This window comes from Camponotus vicinus, unplaced genomic scaffold (genome assembly GCF_025532165.1).
Source record: "Camponotus vicinus isolate PSW18456_S1 unplaced genomic scaffold, iyCamVici1.0 SCAF_9, whole genome shotgun sequence".
NCBI lineage: Eukaryota > Metazoa > Arthropoda > Insecta > Hymenoptera > Formicidae > Camponotus > Camponotus vicinus.
Window position 1 is genome coordinate 2,222,420 of NW_028141981.1, and position 18,486 is coordinate 2,240,905.

At 27.0% G+C, this 18,486-nt stretch overlaps 2 protein-coding genes across 8 annotated transcripts; one reads left to right on the forward strand and one right to left on the reverse strand.

Moving 5' to 3' along the window:
• Window positions 1-19: 19 nt before the first annotated feature.
• LOC145976809 (gustatory receptor for sugar taste 64e) lies at window positions 20-8,905 on the forward strand. 6 transcript variants are annotated; one of them, XM_083108232.1, is made up of 12 exons: window positions 20-556; window positions 901-1,074; window positions 3,445-3,506; window positions 3,596-3,743; window positions 5,108-5,226; window positions 5,309-5,503; window positions 6,319-6,428; window positions 6,732-6,902; window positions 7,360-7,514; window positions 7,809-7,971; window positions 8,261-8,350; window positions 8,573-8,905. In XM_083108232.1, exons 2-12 carry the CDS (start codon window positions 1,016-1,018, stop codon window positions 8,672-8,674), a joined length of 1,374 nt encoding a protein of 457 aa, XP_082964358.1. In that variant the 5' UTR covers window positions 20-556; window positions 901-1,015; the 3' UTR covers window positions 8,675-8,905. The 6 variants fall into 6 exon arrangements, 5 of the variants coding, with proteins under 5 accessions (XP_082964358.1, XP_082964359.1, XP_082964360.1 ...); XM_083108233.1 differs by having other exon boundaries at window positions 20-481; XM_083108234.1 differs by having other exon boundaries at window positions 20-389.
• A 1,851-nt stretch (window positions 8,906-10,756) lies between these two features.
• On the reverse strand, window positions 10,757-18,458 carry LOC145976811 (gustatory receptor for sugar taste 64a). 2 transcript variants are annotated; one of them, XM_083108236.1, is made up of 11 exons: window positions 18,216-18,458; window positions 15,789-15,806; window positions 15,152-15,436; window positions 14,529-14,760; window positions 13,881-14,016; window positions 12,842-13,038; window positions 12,411-12,502; window positions 12,091-12,308; window positions 11,560-11,728; window positions 11,341-11,430; window positions 10,757-11,004 (listed from the first exon to the last, which is right to left on the reverse strand). In XM_083108236.1, exons 3-11 carry the CDS (start codon window positions 15,410-15,412, stop codon window positions 10,939-10,941), a joined length of 1,461 nt encoding a protein of 486 aa, XP_082964362.1. In that variant the 5' UTR covers window positions 15,413-15,436; window positions 15,789-15,806; window positions 18,216-18,458; the 3' UTR covers window positions 10,757-10,938. The 2 variants fall into 2 exon arrangements, with proteins under 2 accessions (XP_082964362.1, XP_082964363.1); XM_083108237.1 differs by lacking the exons at window positions 15,789-15,806; window positions 18,216-18,458 and having other exon boundaries at window positions 15,152-15,509.
• Between the last annotated feature and the right edge of the window lie 28 nt (window positions 18,459-18,486).

The window sequence follows — 18,486 nt, forward strand, 5'->3', positions numbered from 1 at the left end:
AGTTAATAGTCAGATATAGCTCTATGAAACAAATATTACTTTTTTCAAATTTTAGATAGAAGATACTACAGATATGTAAATCATAAATGGCGCAAGCATATGAGTTGAGTACCTCTTTATTACGAGTGACAATGAATGCGGTTCATGTCAAGTATGTCAAATCGCCGCACACAGGTGCGAATCGTTATAACCGCATATGGGAAGCTGTTATTTCTCCGGCCTATGCAAGCAAAGATTAGACGCGGGATAGAAACAATAAGCGCATAAGTTATAGTGGTTTCCTCTACGACTGTCAGTGCACATTCAAACGCGTACTGCGACAGGCGACATTGTTTTGCGACATACGCGCGCCTCATTGTTTTATCTTCCGCATACTAAAGTATTCTCCGGTTACGTATTACGCTATCGCCTTGCAAAAGACACGTGAATTAAGTCGATTGATCGATAAGATTTCAAAATTTAAGACATTCGCAAAAATGATGTATAAATCTCTTTAATTATCACAAAAAAATAAGATTTATAATTATTCAATCTTTAAAAGATTCAATCTTGGCATGTAATTTGTTCATTTTTATATGTCTTTTTTTCTCATTTATTCTCCTTATTCTTTCTCATTTTTCTCTTTTTTATTCGAAATCGGTGAAATGTATGAAGACTTTGTTTAAAAGACTTTGATTTTTCTTAAAAGTTGGGAATTTTCGATTTCGCAGAATGACTTTCTGTCAATTTTTTTCCAATTTATCTATCTTTTACAAAAATATTTTAAAATGACTAAAATTTTTTAATCAATAATATATCTTTTGATTGCTTCCCGAATTACATGATTCTATTTTTAATTTATTTGTATGTGAAAGGATACTTTTATCGATCTTTTAATTATATTGCTTATTGAATTTTTAGAAGTATGTGCTGACTTGACCTTAGGAGAATGCGAAGAAACTCTCAATGTCTATTGTTAAGAAAATTATAAAATAACATAACAAAATAAACAAAGAAAGAAAGGAGCGTCTCTAAAATGTCTTATTCACGATGGAGTCCTGCAAACTCTTGGCATCCTGTTACAATTAATGTTCAGTAAGTTAAATATTAACATGTTATGATACATTTATATATTTTTTATCATTATTTATAAAAAACTGTTAAAAACATAATTAAATGCTTTTTTTATCATGCCACTAAAATAAATAAAACAATAGATATACGCATCATTCACACTTAAGTATTCGAGGATGATATTTAATATGGAGAATGATATATTTTTATTTAATTAAATATATGTGTATATATATATATATATATATATATATGGATCAATAAATAAAAAAAATGTAACGATATATAATACCAATCAAAAATATTGCATCACTTATAGAAATAGGAAAGTCATTATTTTAACACACACACAAAACTGTATATAAATATTATCAAATTATATTTTATTACTATTATTTTATATTTTAATAATTAATAAATATGAGTAAAATAGCTAAAAAAATAAGAAACTTAATCATTTACTTGTGTTTTCTATTTGCGTCTTTTGGGGAATGATGCAATATTTTTGACTGTAGATGAAATGCTTAGGAAAAGCAAGACTGAGTGAACAAGCACTCTATATAATAAAAATCGATTCAATTATGATTCTCAAATAAACGCCTTCTCTAACAAAAACTGTTATGTGCAAACATTTCAATTTAATGGCATTCTCGGCTAATAATCGTGCAGTTTGTGACTAAACCTGCCTTGGAATTAATTATAACTCAATGTTTTTATTCCACAGACGTTATGTGACAATTTATATAAACATTTTTCTTTATTTTAACATTATTGTACAGATTTTTTGAAGTTTCTTCTGACAAAGATAAATTAAACATTTTATCATTTTTCTACAGAGATTATAAATATTATTCTGTTATTCTTTTTGCAATTTTTGCAAGCGGAGATAAATATTGCTTGATTTAAATTATTCAAGTTATTATACAAGTTTTGCGTGCCGAGAATTTTTCGCTTTGACTCGTCAATTGAATTTTACATAGCATTACATAAGGTGGTTGATTACTGTAGAGATGACATCAAACTAATTATTTATTTAATTACAGAGGATTGTGTGAGCATTTTGCATGTTTCCGCTATATTACTCTTTGATAAATATGAAAATTTATACATTATGAATTTATTTTTCATATCAGATTAATTAACAATTAACAATTCTCAAAAGTAACGTTTTAAAGCTGAAAAGGAAAAATTATTTTTATTTAGTACACATAAAAAAAATGCTTTATATAATATTCATTGAGTAACAAAATTGCAACAGGCAAATTCAGTAACATCATAAAATTTTAAAATTTTATACAAACATAAATACTTTTCCTATTAAAATTTATTTTATTATAATTTTCTTATAAATTTTTATAAATTTTCATTTATCAAAAAAATTATGTCAAACATTAAATTTTTCAAAAGGATAGAAAAATTCTTTAAATTATCTTTAATTGAGTTTCTTAAGTATCTTTAATTGAATATCTTAATGTCTTTGAAATCACTGAAGATAACGAAAATATTAAATAAAAATTACTTTTTGCAATAAATATTTTAAAATTTTCTATTAATTAACTTTTATTAATTTTTTTTAACTTAATAATTATTCAAAGGAGACATTAATGTCCTAAAATTCTTGAAAATTATATATGTTTATGGAGTGAATTATAAACTTAATCGCCCCTTTTGTCATGATGACGTCGAATTCTTTTCTCGGAGGCGCATTTATCTCTCCCTCTTTGTGCGCGAGTTTCACGCACCTTGTCGTCGAGGACGAGGTCTCAGCAGTCTCGAGCAGTCTTTCCACTAGCTGTTGGAAGTGGACATTTATTGAGTTCGATATTTATAAAGCGCCCTCCGCCCTGTCATTTCGCTGCATGATAAAGCTTAGAAATAACGAGTTCTGTCTTCTGTCCATCATGCAATCGTGTAGCGTACACAACGTTAGTCGCAGCATGCATCGTATGAGGTGTGTCTTTGAAAGCAAGTGATAAAAAATTCTTAAGTCGAGGGAAAAGTTTAAAAAAATTGTGCTACATGGATTTGACGTCACAGAATGAAGTATAATTTAACTAGGGGAGAAGAAATATAAAAAAATCATATTTTGTCGATTAAAATCTGTTGCAATGCTGGAGAAATTTCTTGGCAGATTTGGATAAATCATTTTTTTGTTTTAACATTAAATTGCAAATTTAAACATCAGTTTTAATACAGCTTAATTTAACTGAAAGACAATAAGATTGCGCTCTTAACTCACTACCAAGAGAAATTGAAGAAAGTGTGTTTTATTTTTATTTATGTGTGAACTCGATTTATTTTTAAAAATATACATGGATAATCTCAGATGTCAATTATTCAATTTCGCGTCAATAGATGATACGTCCAAAGTGTAAAAGTAATTCTTTTCAGATCGCCTAAGAGTAACCTGCGTAAGTTCGATCCGACGAAGACCGATGTAGTAGTACCCGAAAGTAAGTTTAGTTTGGATTTATTTTGCATTAACCATTCGTGACTTGTTTTGATACTTGTAGATTTTTTTATTAACCGTCGCGATTTTTAGTGCTGACGACTGTTGTACCTCCATCACAGACTTTCAATCCTTCTACTGATAGTCTGTATGCAGCGATAAGGCCGATCATTATGCTGGCCCAATGTTTCTCCATGTTTCCGGTGTGCGGTGTCAATAAATCGGACGCTTCGTATCTCCGGTAGATAGAAATAGACAGTGCATAATCCCTGGCGAAAATAAAATGTAAACCGAGCGTTAACAAAGCATGAATTGGAGAGTTAATCTAATGTAACGGAAAAGTGACGGAAGCGTAAACGAAGCTATTAAAAGGCGTAAATTGAAACATCGGAACGTAAAGAAAGCGGCTATTAAGTGTTAGAAAAGCGTTAACGAAGCGTCATCAAACTCTCCGACAAGTGTGAACGAAATATCCTTCAAATATAAACGGAGCGTCATCAAACTCCTTAAGGAACGTAAACGAAACGTTATCGAACTCTCCGACAAACATGAATGAAATATCTAATATAATTTTTAAAGAACGTAAATGAAATGTTATCAAACTTATTGGCGAATACAAATGAAATGTTTATACTCTACTATATTTATACTGTACCGTTAATATTGCACTTTACATTTTAAATAGGTAATAAATGGATTATTTTCGTTTATTCGCCAGACATTTACTTGTCCGACTTATAAAATCAATTTAATATCTGAAGCTCCTGCATCGAGATCAGAAATTAAATTGAAGTATATCTTTAATCTTATTTGTTACTCTTTGTAAACTTTATATAATTCTCATAACTAAACTTAAATACGAGAAAGATAGCGCATCGCACGTCGCGTAGCTAAACGAACGAACTAACAGATCCTTGCGTGCTCGCGCGAAACTTTGACGTCCTTAAAAATATTTCTTTAAATTGTTAAAGTGTAAGTGGAAAGTATTTCATACATGTTTTGTGCAGTGTTTAAGCATTGAAGAAATGTGGATGAAGAGTTTCTAAGTCAATCAATCATTGAAGCGTATAGGAAGCGTATTGGAGTGCTTCGTTCACATTTTATGGAGCGTTTAGGAAGTGTAAATAAAGAGTTTCTAAAATGTCAATCATTGAAGTGTACGGGAAGCGTATTGGAGTGCTTCGTTCACATTTTATGGAGCGTTTAGGAAGTGTAAATGAAGAGTTCCTAAAATGTCAATCATTGAAGTGTGTGGGAAGCGTATCGGAGTGCTTCGTTTACATTTTATGGAGCGTTTTGGAAACGTAAAGGAAAACATGAAATATTAAAGCGTAAGGGAAGCGTAACGGAATGCTTCGTATACACTTTATGGAGCGTTCGAGAAATACAAATGAAGATTTAAAATCGCGAAGAGTTAATGGGAAGTCAATGAAGCTTCTAAGAAGCGTTTATTCTGTTCGTTTACGCTTCTTTGACACTTCGAGAAGCGTTTAATTTTCACCAGGGATTAATTGTTTAGAAAATATTTATTTCGAAAACAGTGTGATATTTTGTGTTTCTCGGTTACAAATTTTGCGCGTCTCACGTGCTCTGAATATCTCACAGATTTACATGGAGGAGTCCGAAGATTCTTTACACGTTGATTGTTTTCTTCGGAGTGTCCTTTATGTCGGTTTATAATATTTCGTGGCTGCTCTCTACAGGAACAAACTCTACCAAAATGAGTAAGTGATTGAATAATATAATTTTGATGGATTGTTAGTTATATACTGTCTTTCTAAAAGTGACATTTGTCCCGAATATCAGCGACATTTGTTTTCTACATTACGAGCCTCGTGACTGCTGTCTTGTTCGTACGATTGGCATGGCAGTGGCCTTGTTTGGCGTTAACTTGGGAGAAACTTGAGTATGAACTCACTTCTAGATATCGAGAAATTTCAAAGACTACTTTGGCAACTCGTTTCAAAATCGTAACTATTGTTGTTATGTTGCTTGCATTAGGTGAGTTTTGGTATTTGTTTAATTTTAAATAAATTAAAGATTATGCATGGTCACTTTCAATTATAATTGATCATTTTGCGAATATATGTATCATTATTATATCAAGATAACTTATCTATCTTTATTCTGAATAAAATATACAAGAGCATTTTAATATAAGTAAAATAATAAAATCTGCCATGAAAATACATGTATAATTATAACTACACAACTTATAACATATATCACTGCATATATTACTTTCCCACATATTTCTTTTTTATATATATATATATATCTAATATTTGTTTCATCGGTGCATTGATTCCAACAGAAATTAGTGTCAAAATCTTAGAACCGAGATATGTTGAACTGTCAGTTGCATATCACTTTCCAGTCAAGAACTTTTTCAGGGATCCAAATTGGGAGATGAAAATTGATGTAAAATTAGGACTATGGGAAGGACGATTCGCCATTCCTAGATTCCAAAGTCTTTCTAGATTCCAAAATCTTGACACAAATTTCTTCACTGTTGGAATTAATGCTTGATACAAAAAAACAAACAAATACCTAGATACATATAAAAAATATATGAAAAAGTAATATACATATATGTTACAAGTTATAGTTATAACTATATATGAATATATTTTTTTTCTCTTTAAAGACAAGTTTTCTTTACCTTATTTATTGAAATACTCTTGTACATTATTGCCGAATATCTCCTCTAATAAATTACATTTATGTATTTATTTGCCATCAAATGTCAAAGTTAGTTTAGATTAATATTGTATTTATTATATAATAAATGTATCGAATATTTTTTTTATAAATAGTGGAACATAGTGCCGCTGTTGTTTCTGCATACGTTAGTGCAATAGAATGTGCGGATCATCGCGGGGATACAGATGTCATCGGTACTTATTTTCAAACTCAGTTTCCTCAGGTAATATAAATAAATATACATATATAAATATAATGTAAACAGACATTTAGATATATTAAATAGATCATTTGATTTATATTTTTAATACTGCTATTTTATATAATTAAATGTATTTTTAAATGCATTAATAAATGCATTAAAATTTTTTCAATTTTTATCTGCATATTATAATAAACCGAAGAAGAGAAACTGTATAAAAAATAATTAGCGTGTAAATTCAATTATCATTAAATTAAAATGTAATATTATGTAATTATTAATTTTGTATGGAGTTTTTATATTTTATATGTAAATTTTATATAGATCTTCTCAAAAATGCCCTACAGTCTTTGGAAAGGAATCCTGGTCGAAACTATAAATATCCTCAGTACATTTTCATGGAACTTCGTCGATCTATTTCTTATTCTTATTAGCATAGCCTTAGCAGATCAATTCAGGCAATTAAATAGTCGTCTCTATTCGATACGGGGAAAGGTAAAATATATGCAAAATATAATAAACAATATTTGTTTTCTCCTACGAAAACGCTAGTAACATTTATATTTTTTATGCAAGATATTGTCGTATATATCTTTATTAACACGTTCGCTGCTAACTACAAGTATACTCGTAGTTGGCATATGAGCCTTACAAGCCAACTACGAATGTACTCGAATGTCGATTACCGATCTCCTATGCCAAGCGCGAGTTAACTCGTAGTATAAGCACGTTAATTTGGACCTAACCCTTAACTTGTGAATAAAATAATAAGTGAAAGTGCTTGGCGCGTGGTAACAAACTATGTCCGAGAAGTGTGGCAGCGAACGTGTTAAATTAAATAAGATACAATATTAGGAATTTCTTTGTGAGAAAAATCAATTACATTTTGAAATCTTTGCTTTTATTAACAAATTTATTACTATTAACAACTTAGCACCTTGTCGTTCTTAAGGCGATGCCGGAATGGTGGTGGGCTGAAGCAAGGAGTGACTATAATCACTTGGCGACTCTGACACGCAGAGTGGATTCTCACATTTCGTGCATCGTACTTCTAGCCTTTGCTACCGATTTATATTTTATCTGCATCCAACTGCTGTTTTCCTTCAAGTATATCTAACATATAACATTTTAATATATCGCTCATATATTTTTATATTTACATAAAATCTATTTTTTTCGAACAGGAAATTTCCCCTGAAAATTAATCTAAAATTTTTCATTTCATGTTTATGTCTATTTATAAAAAATCTAAAATTTTTCATTTCATGTTTATGTCTATTTATAATTGTTACTGCTTCTGTGCTAATATTAATTTTGTTCGATGTAAGATGGCTTTAAAAGATGGAATTTACAGCAAAAAAAATTTGAATAAGTTTGCATAACGTCCATTTTTTTTAACAGTCCAATACGCGGTATTGTGCGAAAGAGCTACTATTGCTTCTCCTTCGGCTTTTTATTAGCAAGAACAACGGCCGTATCTTTGTACGTGGCTTCTGTTCACGACGAATCTCTTCTACCAGCACCAATTTTATATAGTGTCTCTGGTTCTAGTTATAGCAACGAGGTTAGTCATAAAATATTATTAAAATTTAATCACTGATCCATATGATAGTAATCTTTAAATATTATTCATAAATAAAAAAAATCTTTTATTATAAAAGAAGGTTGTTTCTTATGATCTTCCTTTCTCAATAAATATTTAAAGAGATTTAAGAAATTATGTAAAAATATTAGTTGAAATTAGTTAAAAAGAAAATTAATTGAAAGAAAATAGTAACATGCTATTTAAAAATTAATTTTCTTAATTCTTCCTCTATTTGTACATAAGTTTGCATAATATTGCAATATTGCAGGTCTCTAGATTTTTGATGCAAGTAACGACAGATAACATAAGCTTAACAGGAATGAAATTCTTTTCTGTAACAAGAAGTCTCGTGCTAACCGTAAGTATAATCTTATCGAGACATTAATCTATTGTATCTTACTTTCTTAAAAAACAATTTGAAAATTTTATTTAATATATTTATTTAATATAATAATTTTATATTTAATTTAAAAAATAAAAGTACTCTTTTAAATATTTTATTGAGATAATTTAAATTAATTTTAAATTATGATTGGAGATATCTTTAATATATCTGTACCAATTACGAATGATGATTTAGGTCGCTGGAACTATTGTGACTTACGAACTGGTTCTGGTACAGTTCAACTCCGTCCAGCAAGTGGATCAATCGAATATTACAAACAGTTGCGAGGTGAAGTAGGGAGCTTTCGAAAAGATTTATAAGGATTTCGATCACCTATATCTGCTTCTACATCTGTAAATCACGCAACTGTGAAGAATGTCATATAGTAGACATATTTTTTGAAGTCTTGTAAATACAACTCTTTTCAACTCGCTCTATTTATATTTCACAACTTGTAAACTTTATATTTATTTATTTACACACATTATATTTATTTATTTATACACATTATATACACATTATATTTCACTTATTTACATATTTATTTACTTTTCCCAGCACTCTCACGTTAATAGCTAATTTAATGAAATTTGTGTGTTTTAAATCTATCTTTTATATCTCATATTTTGTATACATATGTATGTAGAGTTTTCATTATTTGGAAACTGCTGTAACATATCTTTAAATATTTACTTTGAAACTTGCTAGTCTATTTTATTCACATATCTATTATTACATTAATTATAAATTGCATAATTCTATTATAATGCTATCTTGAATAAATCCTAAACTGCATTACATTGTTGCAATTTAATCTAATAACTTTTTGCCTTTTCCTCTCTTCTACTCTTCTAGACTAATTTTTTCAAATATTTTTCACATATATTTTATGATTTTATGATTTTTCTTTTTGCAGAATATAGTTTACACTTATTATTATTTTGTTTTAAATCTATCTTTTATTATTTCTTATATTTTGTATATATTCTTACGATATAATAACCTTATTGTTACTATGATAAGTGTCAATTTATGCCTTTGGAATGTTTTTTTACAAAATATATTGTATATAGAAAATTTTCATTATTTAGAAACTGCTGCCACATGTCTTCAGATATGTATATAACACATGTAATAATATTTACTACTTTATAATTTTTATGATATGTATATTTTGTTATTTATTTATATGCAGTAAAAGATATTTGCTATATATATTTTAATCTTTTATTTTTTTCCTACTTCTGCACATTTTTCGATAATTTTAGAATAAGATAAGAATGCAGATTACGACAAATAAATTTTCTCTCCTCTATGTAAATATTTTTTATCTTTTTTCTGTGTAAGTAGGCAACATATAACATTTTTTGCATATTATTTTTGCATGATTTTATTTTCTAATTTATTTTTTTGTTATAGATATTCCTAATATAGCCCGATTCAAGAAAAAAGCGAACTGGATATTTTAGACCAGTATTCATGTCATAAAACGATATGTAATATTACATATTTCTTCATCTAGATACGGAAAACATCATCATCTACAAAAATAAGTGAAAAACATATATATATATATATATATATATATATATATATATGTATATGTATTTTGCAGTATGTTTTAATACATATTATAAAATATATAATATAGCAACAATCTTATTTTTTCATTTGTTGGAATGATATCCCAGCAAACACCAAGTAACAGTTATATAATTGTTAGTTATAATTTCCTACTCAACAATATAATTGTTATCTAACACATAACAGTTATATAACATGTAACAGTTATATTGTTGAGTAGGAAATTATAACTAACAGTTATATAACTGTTACTTGATGTTTGCTGGGATTATACTGTAATAATTTTTTAAACATTGCATATATATATATATATATATATATATATATATATATGAATAATAAACATAAAAACGGTATGAAGCATATTTTAAATATAATATTTAAGAATCTTATACAACAAACATTATTTGGATAATTCTGTATAAAAAATGATTTCTACATAATTATATATTTATATAGAAATAATTGATCAAATAAAGAGATTATATTAAAAAATTTTATTAAACATATTTAATTATTATCAAAATATAAATGTAGATGTAACAAAAAAAGCGTCACATTTTACCTTTTACACTTATATTTAAATAATTCATGAAAATTATTTATATTATAAAATTGCACAGTATCGCATAATATCACACAGAATCTATAATAATGTGTAACTGAAACAACAAATTTTTTTGATACAATAACCTTTATTGTTATGATAAATAACAATTTACGCCTGCAATGTTTTCTTACAAAATATATTTTTGAAAAATAGATATCATTTCAGAGAAATGCTATATATAAGGGAAATGCTATAAATGCCACGTAATAAATTACACGTATTATAGAAAATTTTTTAGAACAAGGATTTATGATGCTGATATTTTAGTTAACATGTTTAGTCAATTTTATATATTTTCAATGAGAATATAAATATTATATTATTTTATATTTTAAATTATTTTGTTTCAATGAGATGTGTTACACTGTTATTCGTTCATCGAGATATTGAATTGCAGCAACACGACTTCGTATGTTACAATTGCACCAGCTACCTGCAAGTGAATTTGGTATATTATAAATGTTTAATAGTTATTATAACTTTATCATATCATAACGAGATACTGAAATATACAGTATTACATAATATATATATAATGCAAAATATATGCTAACAAAATTCGATAATTTTTCTGATAATTAATGTACAATTAAATCGAGTATATAAATATGTACAGAATGCTTACGAATATATAATTTCTTCGTATAAATCTTTTTACACATAAATGTCATAAAATTATGCAATAGTACAATTTGTTTTCCTATTAAAATTCGTGTATTATATATTGCGCGTATTATATATGAAATATTGCAGAAAAATTTATTCTTACTGCTAACATGAAGTTCCGCGTAATAGAAAAGAAGCGCATTCCCGTAAGTGTGATGTCATCAGTAGTAAGTTGATATATTAGCCTTTCCGTCTGTAAAAGCCATTATAAATGAAGTATTCTAAGCAACAAATTAACTAAATAAATTATTTATTGTAAAAATTTTGAAAGAATTTGAAAGAATTTCTTCTCTCTTTATATTATTTTTCTTGAGTTATTTACCTCTTTATTAAAGGTAGAAGCTGAACAAGTATACAAAATCGGTAATACCACTTTGCTTTGATCGTTGATCCTAGCAATGAGCAGAGTGACGAGCACCGTCCTACCGATTAAGAATATAAAGGATCCAAAGAAATAGATATCGCTGATGATAGTGCTGTCAGTTCTTTTTCTGTATGGATCAAGCAAACTAAAATTTAGAAATTGCTATTTGTATTCCATATTAATACATTGTATCAATGTTTTATATATCTTTGATTTATTTATCATTAAATATGATAAAAACTATTACAATATTAATTATATTACTACTGCAATCCATAAATCAATATAAAAAAAAATAAATTTGGTTGTTGTTTCCCTTAAAAAAAATTTCTTATTGTCGTGAATTTTCTTTTATTTGAATCAGACAGAGGAGTAAGCAGATAATTCTTGCAAATATAAAAATGTATTTATCAGTAATATTTAATAGTGCTTTGACTGTTAATTAATAATAATTGATTTTACTCTTTTTTTATCATATAGTATACTTACGACAATCCATTGAGTAGTTGCAAACAGATAAAATAAAGATTGTTTGCAAATGACAAAAGGATTATAGGTGAGATATCGTTGTCCACCTTCTTCACCATGCAACTAAGTGTAGCATAATCTTCGCGAATGTCACACCAATCGATTATCCTATGCTTCGATGCAAAAACTGTTACTTTCTTGTTCAACACTTTGTATCTTTCAGCTAAACCAGTAGCTACCTGAAGATTCCAACCAAGGGATTGAATTAAAAAAATAAAATAAAAAAATTGATAAAATCGAATAAGTTATTAATTTTTTCTGATAAATGAAGATTTTATTACCAACATGATGAAAACATCCACAAAATTCCATGTAAAAGTTGCCAGTTTGCTGATGATAAAGACGAAAATTCCGAGTGCAAGGTTATAATTCACTGAAAGTAAAAAAAATTAGTATTTCTAAAATATCCAAAATTTTTCAAATCTAGAGGAGAAGAAACTCAAACAATAATTCTAAAATGAAATCGTGCAGAAAAAAAGTATAAATTGTAATTATTTTACATAAATATTCGCTTAAACAAAATTATTATAAAAAAAAGTAGATTTTACGATTTAATACTATACGATACTTTTTTTTCTGTGCATGAATATCTCAAGTTAGATTTTTATTAATTGAGTATATGTCTTATTTCCGTGATTAAAATCATTTTATGTAGATTTTTAAATTCATAATAATTAGCAATTTATAATATATATAAACATAACGTGCTTACATTGCTCCAGAACAAACGCGTGAGTAGATATGCAATATGTTTGCAGAAAATGTGGAATTGACGAATTCTTCATATTACTCCAATCATAATTTTTTATGACCACTATACTCAAGACATGTTCACCAAGAGCCAAAAGCAGAATAGAAGCAGTTATCAAATTGAATCTCCAACGAAGTTTCGGTCGTTCTATGTTATTACTGCAAAATCGATTTTGATATAAATACATTATATTATCAAATTTTGTATAAACCAATGAAAAATTAACCGTACAATATTTATATTGTTTATTAGAATTCAAAATAAGAAGCAATCAATTTTTATTTAAATCTTGTAAAGAGAGAGAAAGAGAGAGAGAGAGAGAGAAGAATAGTTTTGATGTGGATTTGAGGTGATTTTAAAACACTTATAACATTTACACACTAGGCAAAGATTATAAAATTACACGATATTTTTATGATATCAGCCTTGATTACTCTATAAATGATTATGAATCATATATATCATATATTTCAATATTGTTTTACATACAGATATTATATATATATATATATATATATATATATATATATATATATTTATTTATTTATGACAATAAAAATTAGAGTACACTTATCGTAAAATAATAGTATATATATTATGCAATTTGTTTTAAAAAATTATTTTTGATTTACTTTAAAGTTTATCACAAAAATATCAAAAGAACTACGACACTTTATTGCAATTGTTTTCGTAACATTTGTTTGTCATCGTGTATGAACGTATGCAAGATTACAATCTTTCATTGATTGTCGAGGCTATGCAATTCTATATGCAAATATAACGTATGTACAGTAGGCGCCAATAATGCCTTAACATATGAAATTGGTCGCATTCGAAACTAATAATAACTTAATAATATCTAGTCATTATTAATCCCGAATGCGACCAATTTCATATGTTAAGGCATTATTGGCGCCTACTGTACATATGCTATTATCGATCGATTTAGCTGTGCAACGATCTTCAATTTCTCTTGACAAATTTGCATTTTAATATCTACCTGTTTATAAAATGTTCCATAGCTCTCCAATCGCATTGAAGAGTTACCCAACGCGGTGACAGCCAAAGAAATATGATCAAGCCTATTACGCTGTTCCCATAAAATATTGCGCCTGCAGTTGCAGCTGCTATTCCTCCTAAAGTTCAGTCATATGTTTAAGAATTTAAAATTTGCTGAAAAAAGGGTATCGGAGAGAGAGAGAGAGAGAGAGAGAGAGAGAGAGAGAGAGAGATATTATAATTAACTGTAATTAATAAGTTAAGAAGATTATGTAATTAATGACATTAAAGACATGTAATGATGACAAGAAGATGTTTAATTTAATTTAATAAGATTTTTAATTTAATTTCATAATTATGATTTTAACTTTAAAAGAATTATTTCTTCTCCTTTTTCGTGAAAATAAAAGATAAAGTCAATCTATTTCTTATTTTTTTCTAGTTTATTTCTCTCCTTATCTATATTTTCTATGTTTATTTTCTTATTTCTAGAAAGAGATGTAAGATCTGTTGAATTTTAATTAATTTTAATTAATGTTTATAGGAACTATTCACGTATTTGTGCTTTCATTTTAATGAACATATGTCGCTTTCTGGATAGGATATGATGCGGCAACACAAAATATATAAAGGACTTATCTCTGTTTACCTTTCATTTCGAAAGCTGTGGTATTTAGCGTCCTTATCATGTGCATAATTGCTAATATCGCCATAAAGAGCACCATCATAGTTACGGAAATAGCATAGGCAGTACGAAATGAAAATTTCACAAACTTTAGCTTCATCGGATTTGGCGCGGATACTCCTAAGATTGGCAATACTCCGAATATTTGGGCCATTCCTAAAATAGGCCCTATTGCACATTGGAAGCTCTCTGGATCCTGAAAGAATTTTCTTTCTCGATTATTATACATATATATATATATATATATATACACACACATATATATATGTGTAATATATATGTAATATATATATAATATGAATGTAGGATATATTATAAAATTTTGTTTCATAGATGAGTTGTCATATATATATATGTACATATACATACACACATATCTAAAGAATGTTCCAATCTTTCAAACATCTTTAAATATCATTGATAATGTTTTTCTTATGTTAAAGTTTCGTTTTATTTCTGTAAGGTCTTTATATCTTATATTTTATAGATATATGCTTTCTTCCTTTTTTTTAAAGCACAAATACATATTTCGTAATGTATAAGATAAATATCGAATCTTCTTATAATACTTACATTATAACACTTACATTACTATTTACGGGTACAGTTTGAGAATTTTCGTTCGATAAACTGCTGCGAAGAAAAGGTCGTACCCTAGGCGGACCCAGAGGACGCGATTCCGTAATTTGGGTCTCCATCTCCTTTGTCTTGTCTTTTTTTTGACGCATTAGAAATGGTAAAAGTTTCTGACAATTCGCACTGTTTCCCTTAGAACTTGCAGTGAGTATCTGTTTTGTTTTTAACATCATGCCGTAAGCTTCCTCGTTGACATTTAGAGAAGTAATCATTCCGTTGTCTTCTCCTCCAAACTCCTGATAGATAATTAATTTGATTATTTTGTCAAGATAAATTAAGAAAGTATATTAAAAATCGTCTCTTATGCAAAAAATCTTCATTGAAAAAATATGAATTTCTTATAAGTTTTTATAAGAGTTTATTAATAATGATTGTTGATTTGCATTTGCTCAAAATTGATTAAACAAAGCTCTTAGAGAATTGTTAATTATGCATCCACAATATAATGTGTATTATCCTCGTTGCGAAATGCAAAAAAGACTAACTGAAGCATGCGATTGTTCCTCACATAGTATGCAAAATGATGATATGTAATGTGTATTTTAAATGATATTAGTTTAAGTAATTACTTATCATATATATACTCACATATATTTTTTTTGAAAGCTGTCAAATGGAAATTAACACAATACATATAATAAAGCTCAATATATGCATGAATAGTTCGTTAATATAAAATTTGCACATATTTTAGAGTACTATAGTGAGTAATATACTATAAAAATTGATATAAATAGTCTTATATAAAGATCTAATAAATTTTAGAATATTTTGATTTTTTTGTATTCTGAGATATGAAACACTTATAATATGTTTTTACACGCATTTTATGTATCCATTTACAGTAAACATGATATAGTAAACATTATATATATGTGACTTGACCAATTAATTATCGTCATGTTTCAATAGATGTAAAAGAAATATCACATTTCGCTGCAGGAAAGGATTGGTCGTTTATCTAACGTGGGGGTATAAACTCAATATGTTGATGCAGATAGTCGATTCGCTCGTCAAATGCAACGTCTTACTTCATGTTCATTTTCTCGAATAACGTTGATCAAACGCTATTAAGTGGCTATCCTGGTGCAATTTCCGAGTACGTTCTTATGTTCCATAAACTTTTATTATAAGACTAACATTAAGATATTATGAAGTGGCACGCGTATCTATACTCGTAAAAACTAAGAAATAGGTAGGAAAAGTAATGGTAACTCATAGTGAATATCGATGTACTTCTGTTTATGTGCAGCTTTAAAAACATAAAAAGAATACTTTTAAAGCGGAAAATTATATTATATTAGTATTATAATTATATTATATTTTATACATCAATATTTTTCAGGAAAAAAATTCGTATATACAAAACAAAGAAAACATATATGTTTTATAATTGTTTTATGATATGTTTTATGATTGATATATATTTTATAATTATATCTATTTGTTTTTAACTTTTCTTTGTATGGACAGAGATTATACAAAACAAAAAAAACATATATTTTATATATAATTATATATAAAACATGTTAATATATGTTTTCCTTGTTTTGTATAATCTCTGTTCATACAAAAAAATAATAATAATAAACATAATTTAAAAAATAATTAAAAAAAGTAAATTTTTTAAAGAAAAAAATTTGAAGAAGCGAAAAAAATCGCTTATATATAGTTAAACATTAATTTATAATTAAATATTAAATTTATATATATAATATTCATATTAAATCTCGTATATGGATATATTTTATATATAATTATATATTTATATTTATAATTATATATGGATTTTTTAAATTGCTATTTATTGAATTGGATAACATATAGATATTTTAATTAAATAAGAAAGTTATTTTATTTTTCTGAAAAATACTTAATATGCAATAAAACCAATATTATGATCGATATTATTTGATTCTTTCATTTCTAATTAATTTTATCATATTAAAGAAATCAATTAGTTATCATATTAAAGCAATCAAGGTATAAGAAATATTACATATTATACATTTTATATTATTGTTTTCATGTTAGCCAATGATACGCATATATATATACAAGTTGTTATTGTACATGTATCATGTCGTGAATATCAGATATTATTCAAACACATTTTATATAACTCATGTTTTTCATTGAAATTATATATCAACTGATCTTATACAACAGTTGATTATTATCAATCATTTATTATTAATCTCAATTCGACATGAATGTAAATAATTATCGATTTCACAATAAAATTGTTATAGCACGTTAATATTGACATGTGTTTATGAGTCTAGATTTATTAATAAGTGTTAAAATCTTTTAGATATTTCAATTAAAAATTAATTTATTATATAAAAACTATTTATATTTGTCACTTAGCTATATAAATAGATAATAATAAATATAATTTCATATTGAATATGCTCCCATACACATGCATAAGGATCCACACACACACACATCATATATATGTATGTATATAGTATTTCTCTAAATAGTTTAAATGAGCCTACGAAAATAAATTTCTAAATTATACATAAATTATTGCATTTAAGATTATCTAAATCATTTGTATTTAAGATTATTATTGCATTTACGATCAAGATAATGATCGAAATGTATACAGTGTAAAGTAGTTATGAAAAATCTTAAGATAAAAATGTAAATATCATTCATAATAAATATGTATTTATAATAAATATATATTTTAAATTTGTTTTAAACAATTTTAATTATTTAAATCTACAATACTCAGCATAAAAATGATTCTGGATTCTCAATCTTTTTTTAATTTTTTAATTTTGTTTCAGATTGATCAAAGAATTTTTGATAATTTTAATTAATCGAAAATACACGTAAGTAGTTTCTTTATATATAAGTATATATTTTTTAAAATCTTGATTGTATTTCAATTATATCTTAATTCTAATTATTCTACGTAAAATTTATGTATTAATACTGAAACTAATAATGTTGAAACCCTGAAACTAATATTTTCAAATTTTACAGAATTTTTATACCCACATATGAAATCCTGTTTTTCGTAGTTGACTTTTGTAACCGTGATTTCTATCCGTAAATATAGACAATGCCTAAGAAATGGATTAATTTCACTGATGGTGATGGATAAACCCGCCGCACAGGTGTGTCGACGTGCACTAGTGCAAAGACCGACTTGAATTAAGAGCGACTACGAGGAGGTTTGCTACGCATGTCTGATCAAACAGTCGACTATACCACTTACTACTCAAACGCAGAGCTTTACTGATTGTGAGGATATAATGCGCGTGTACAA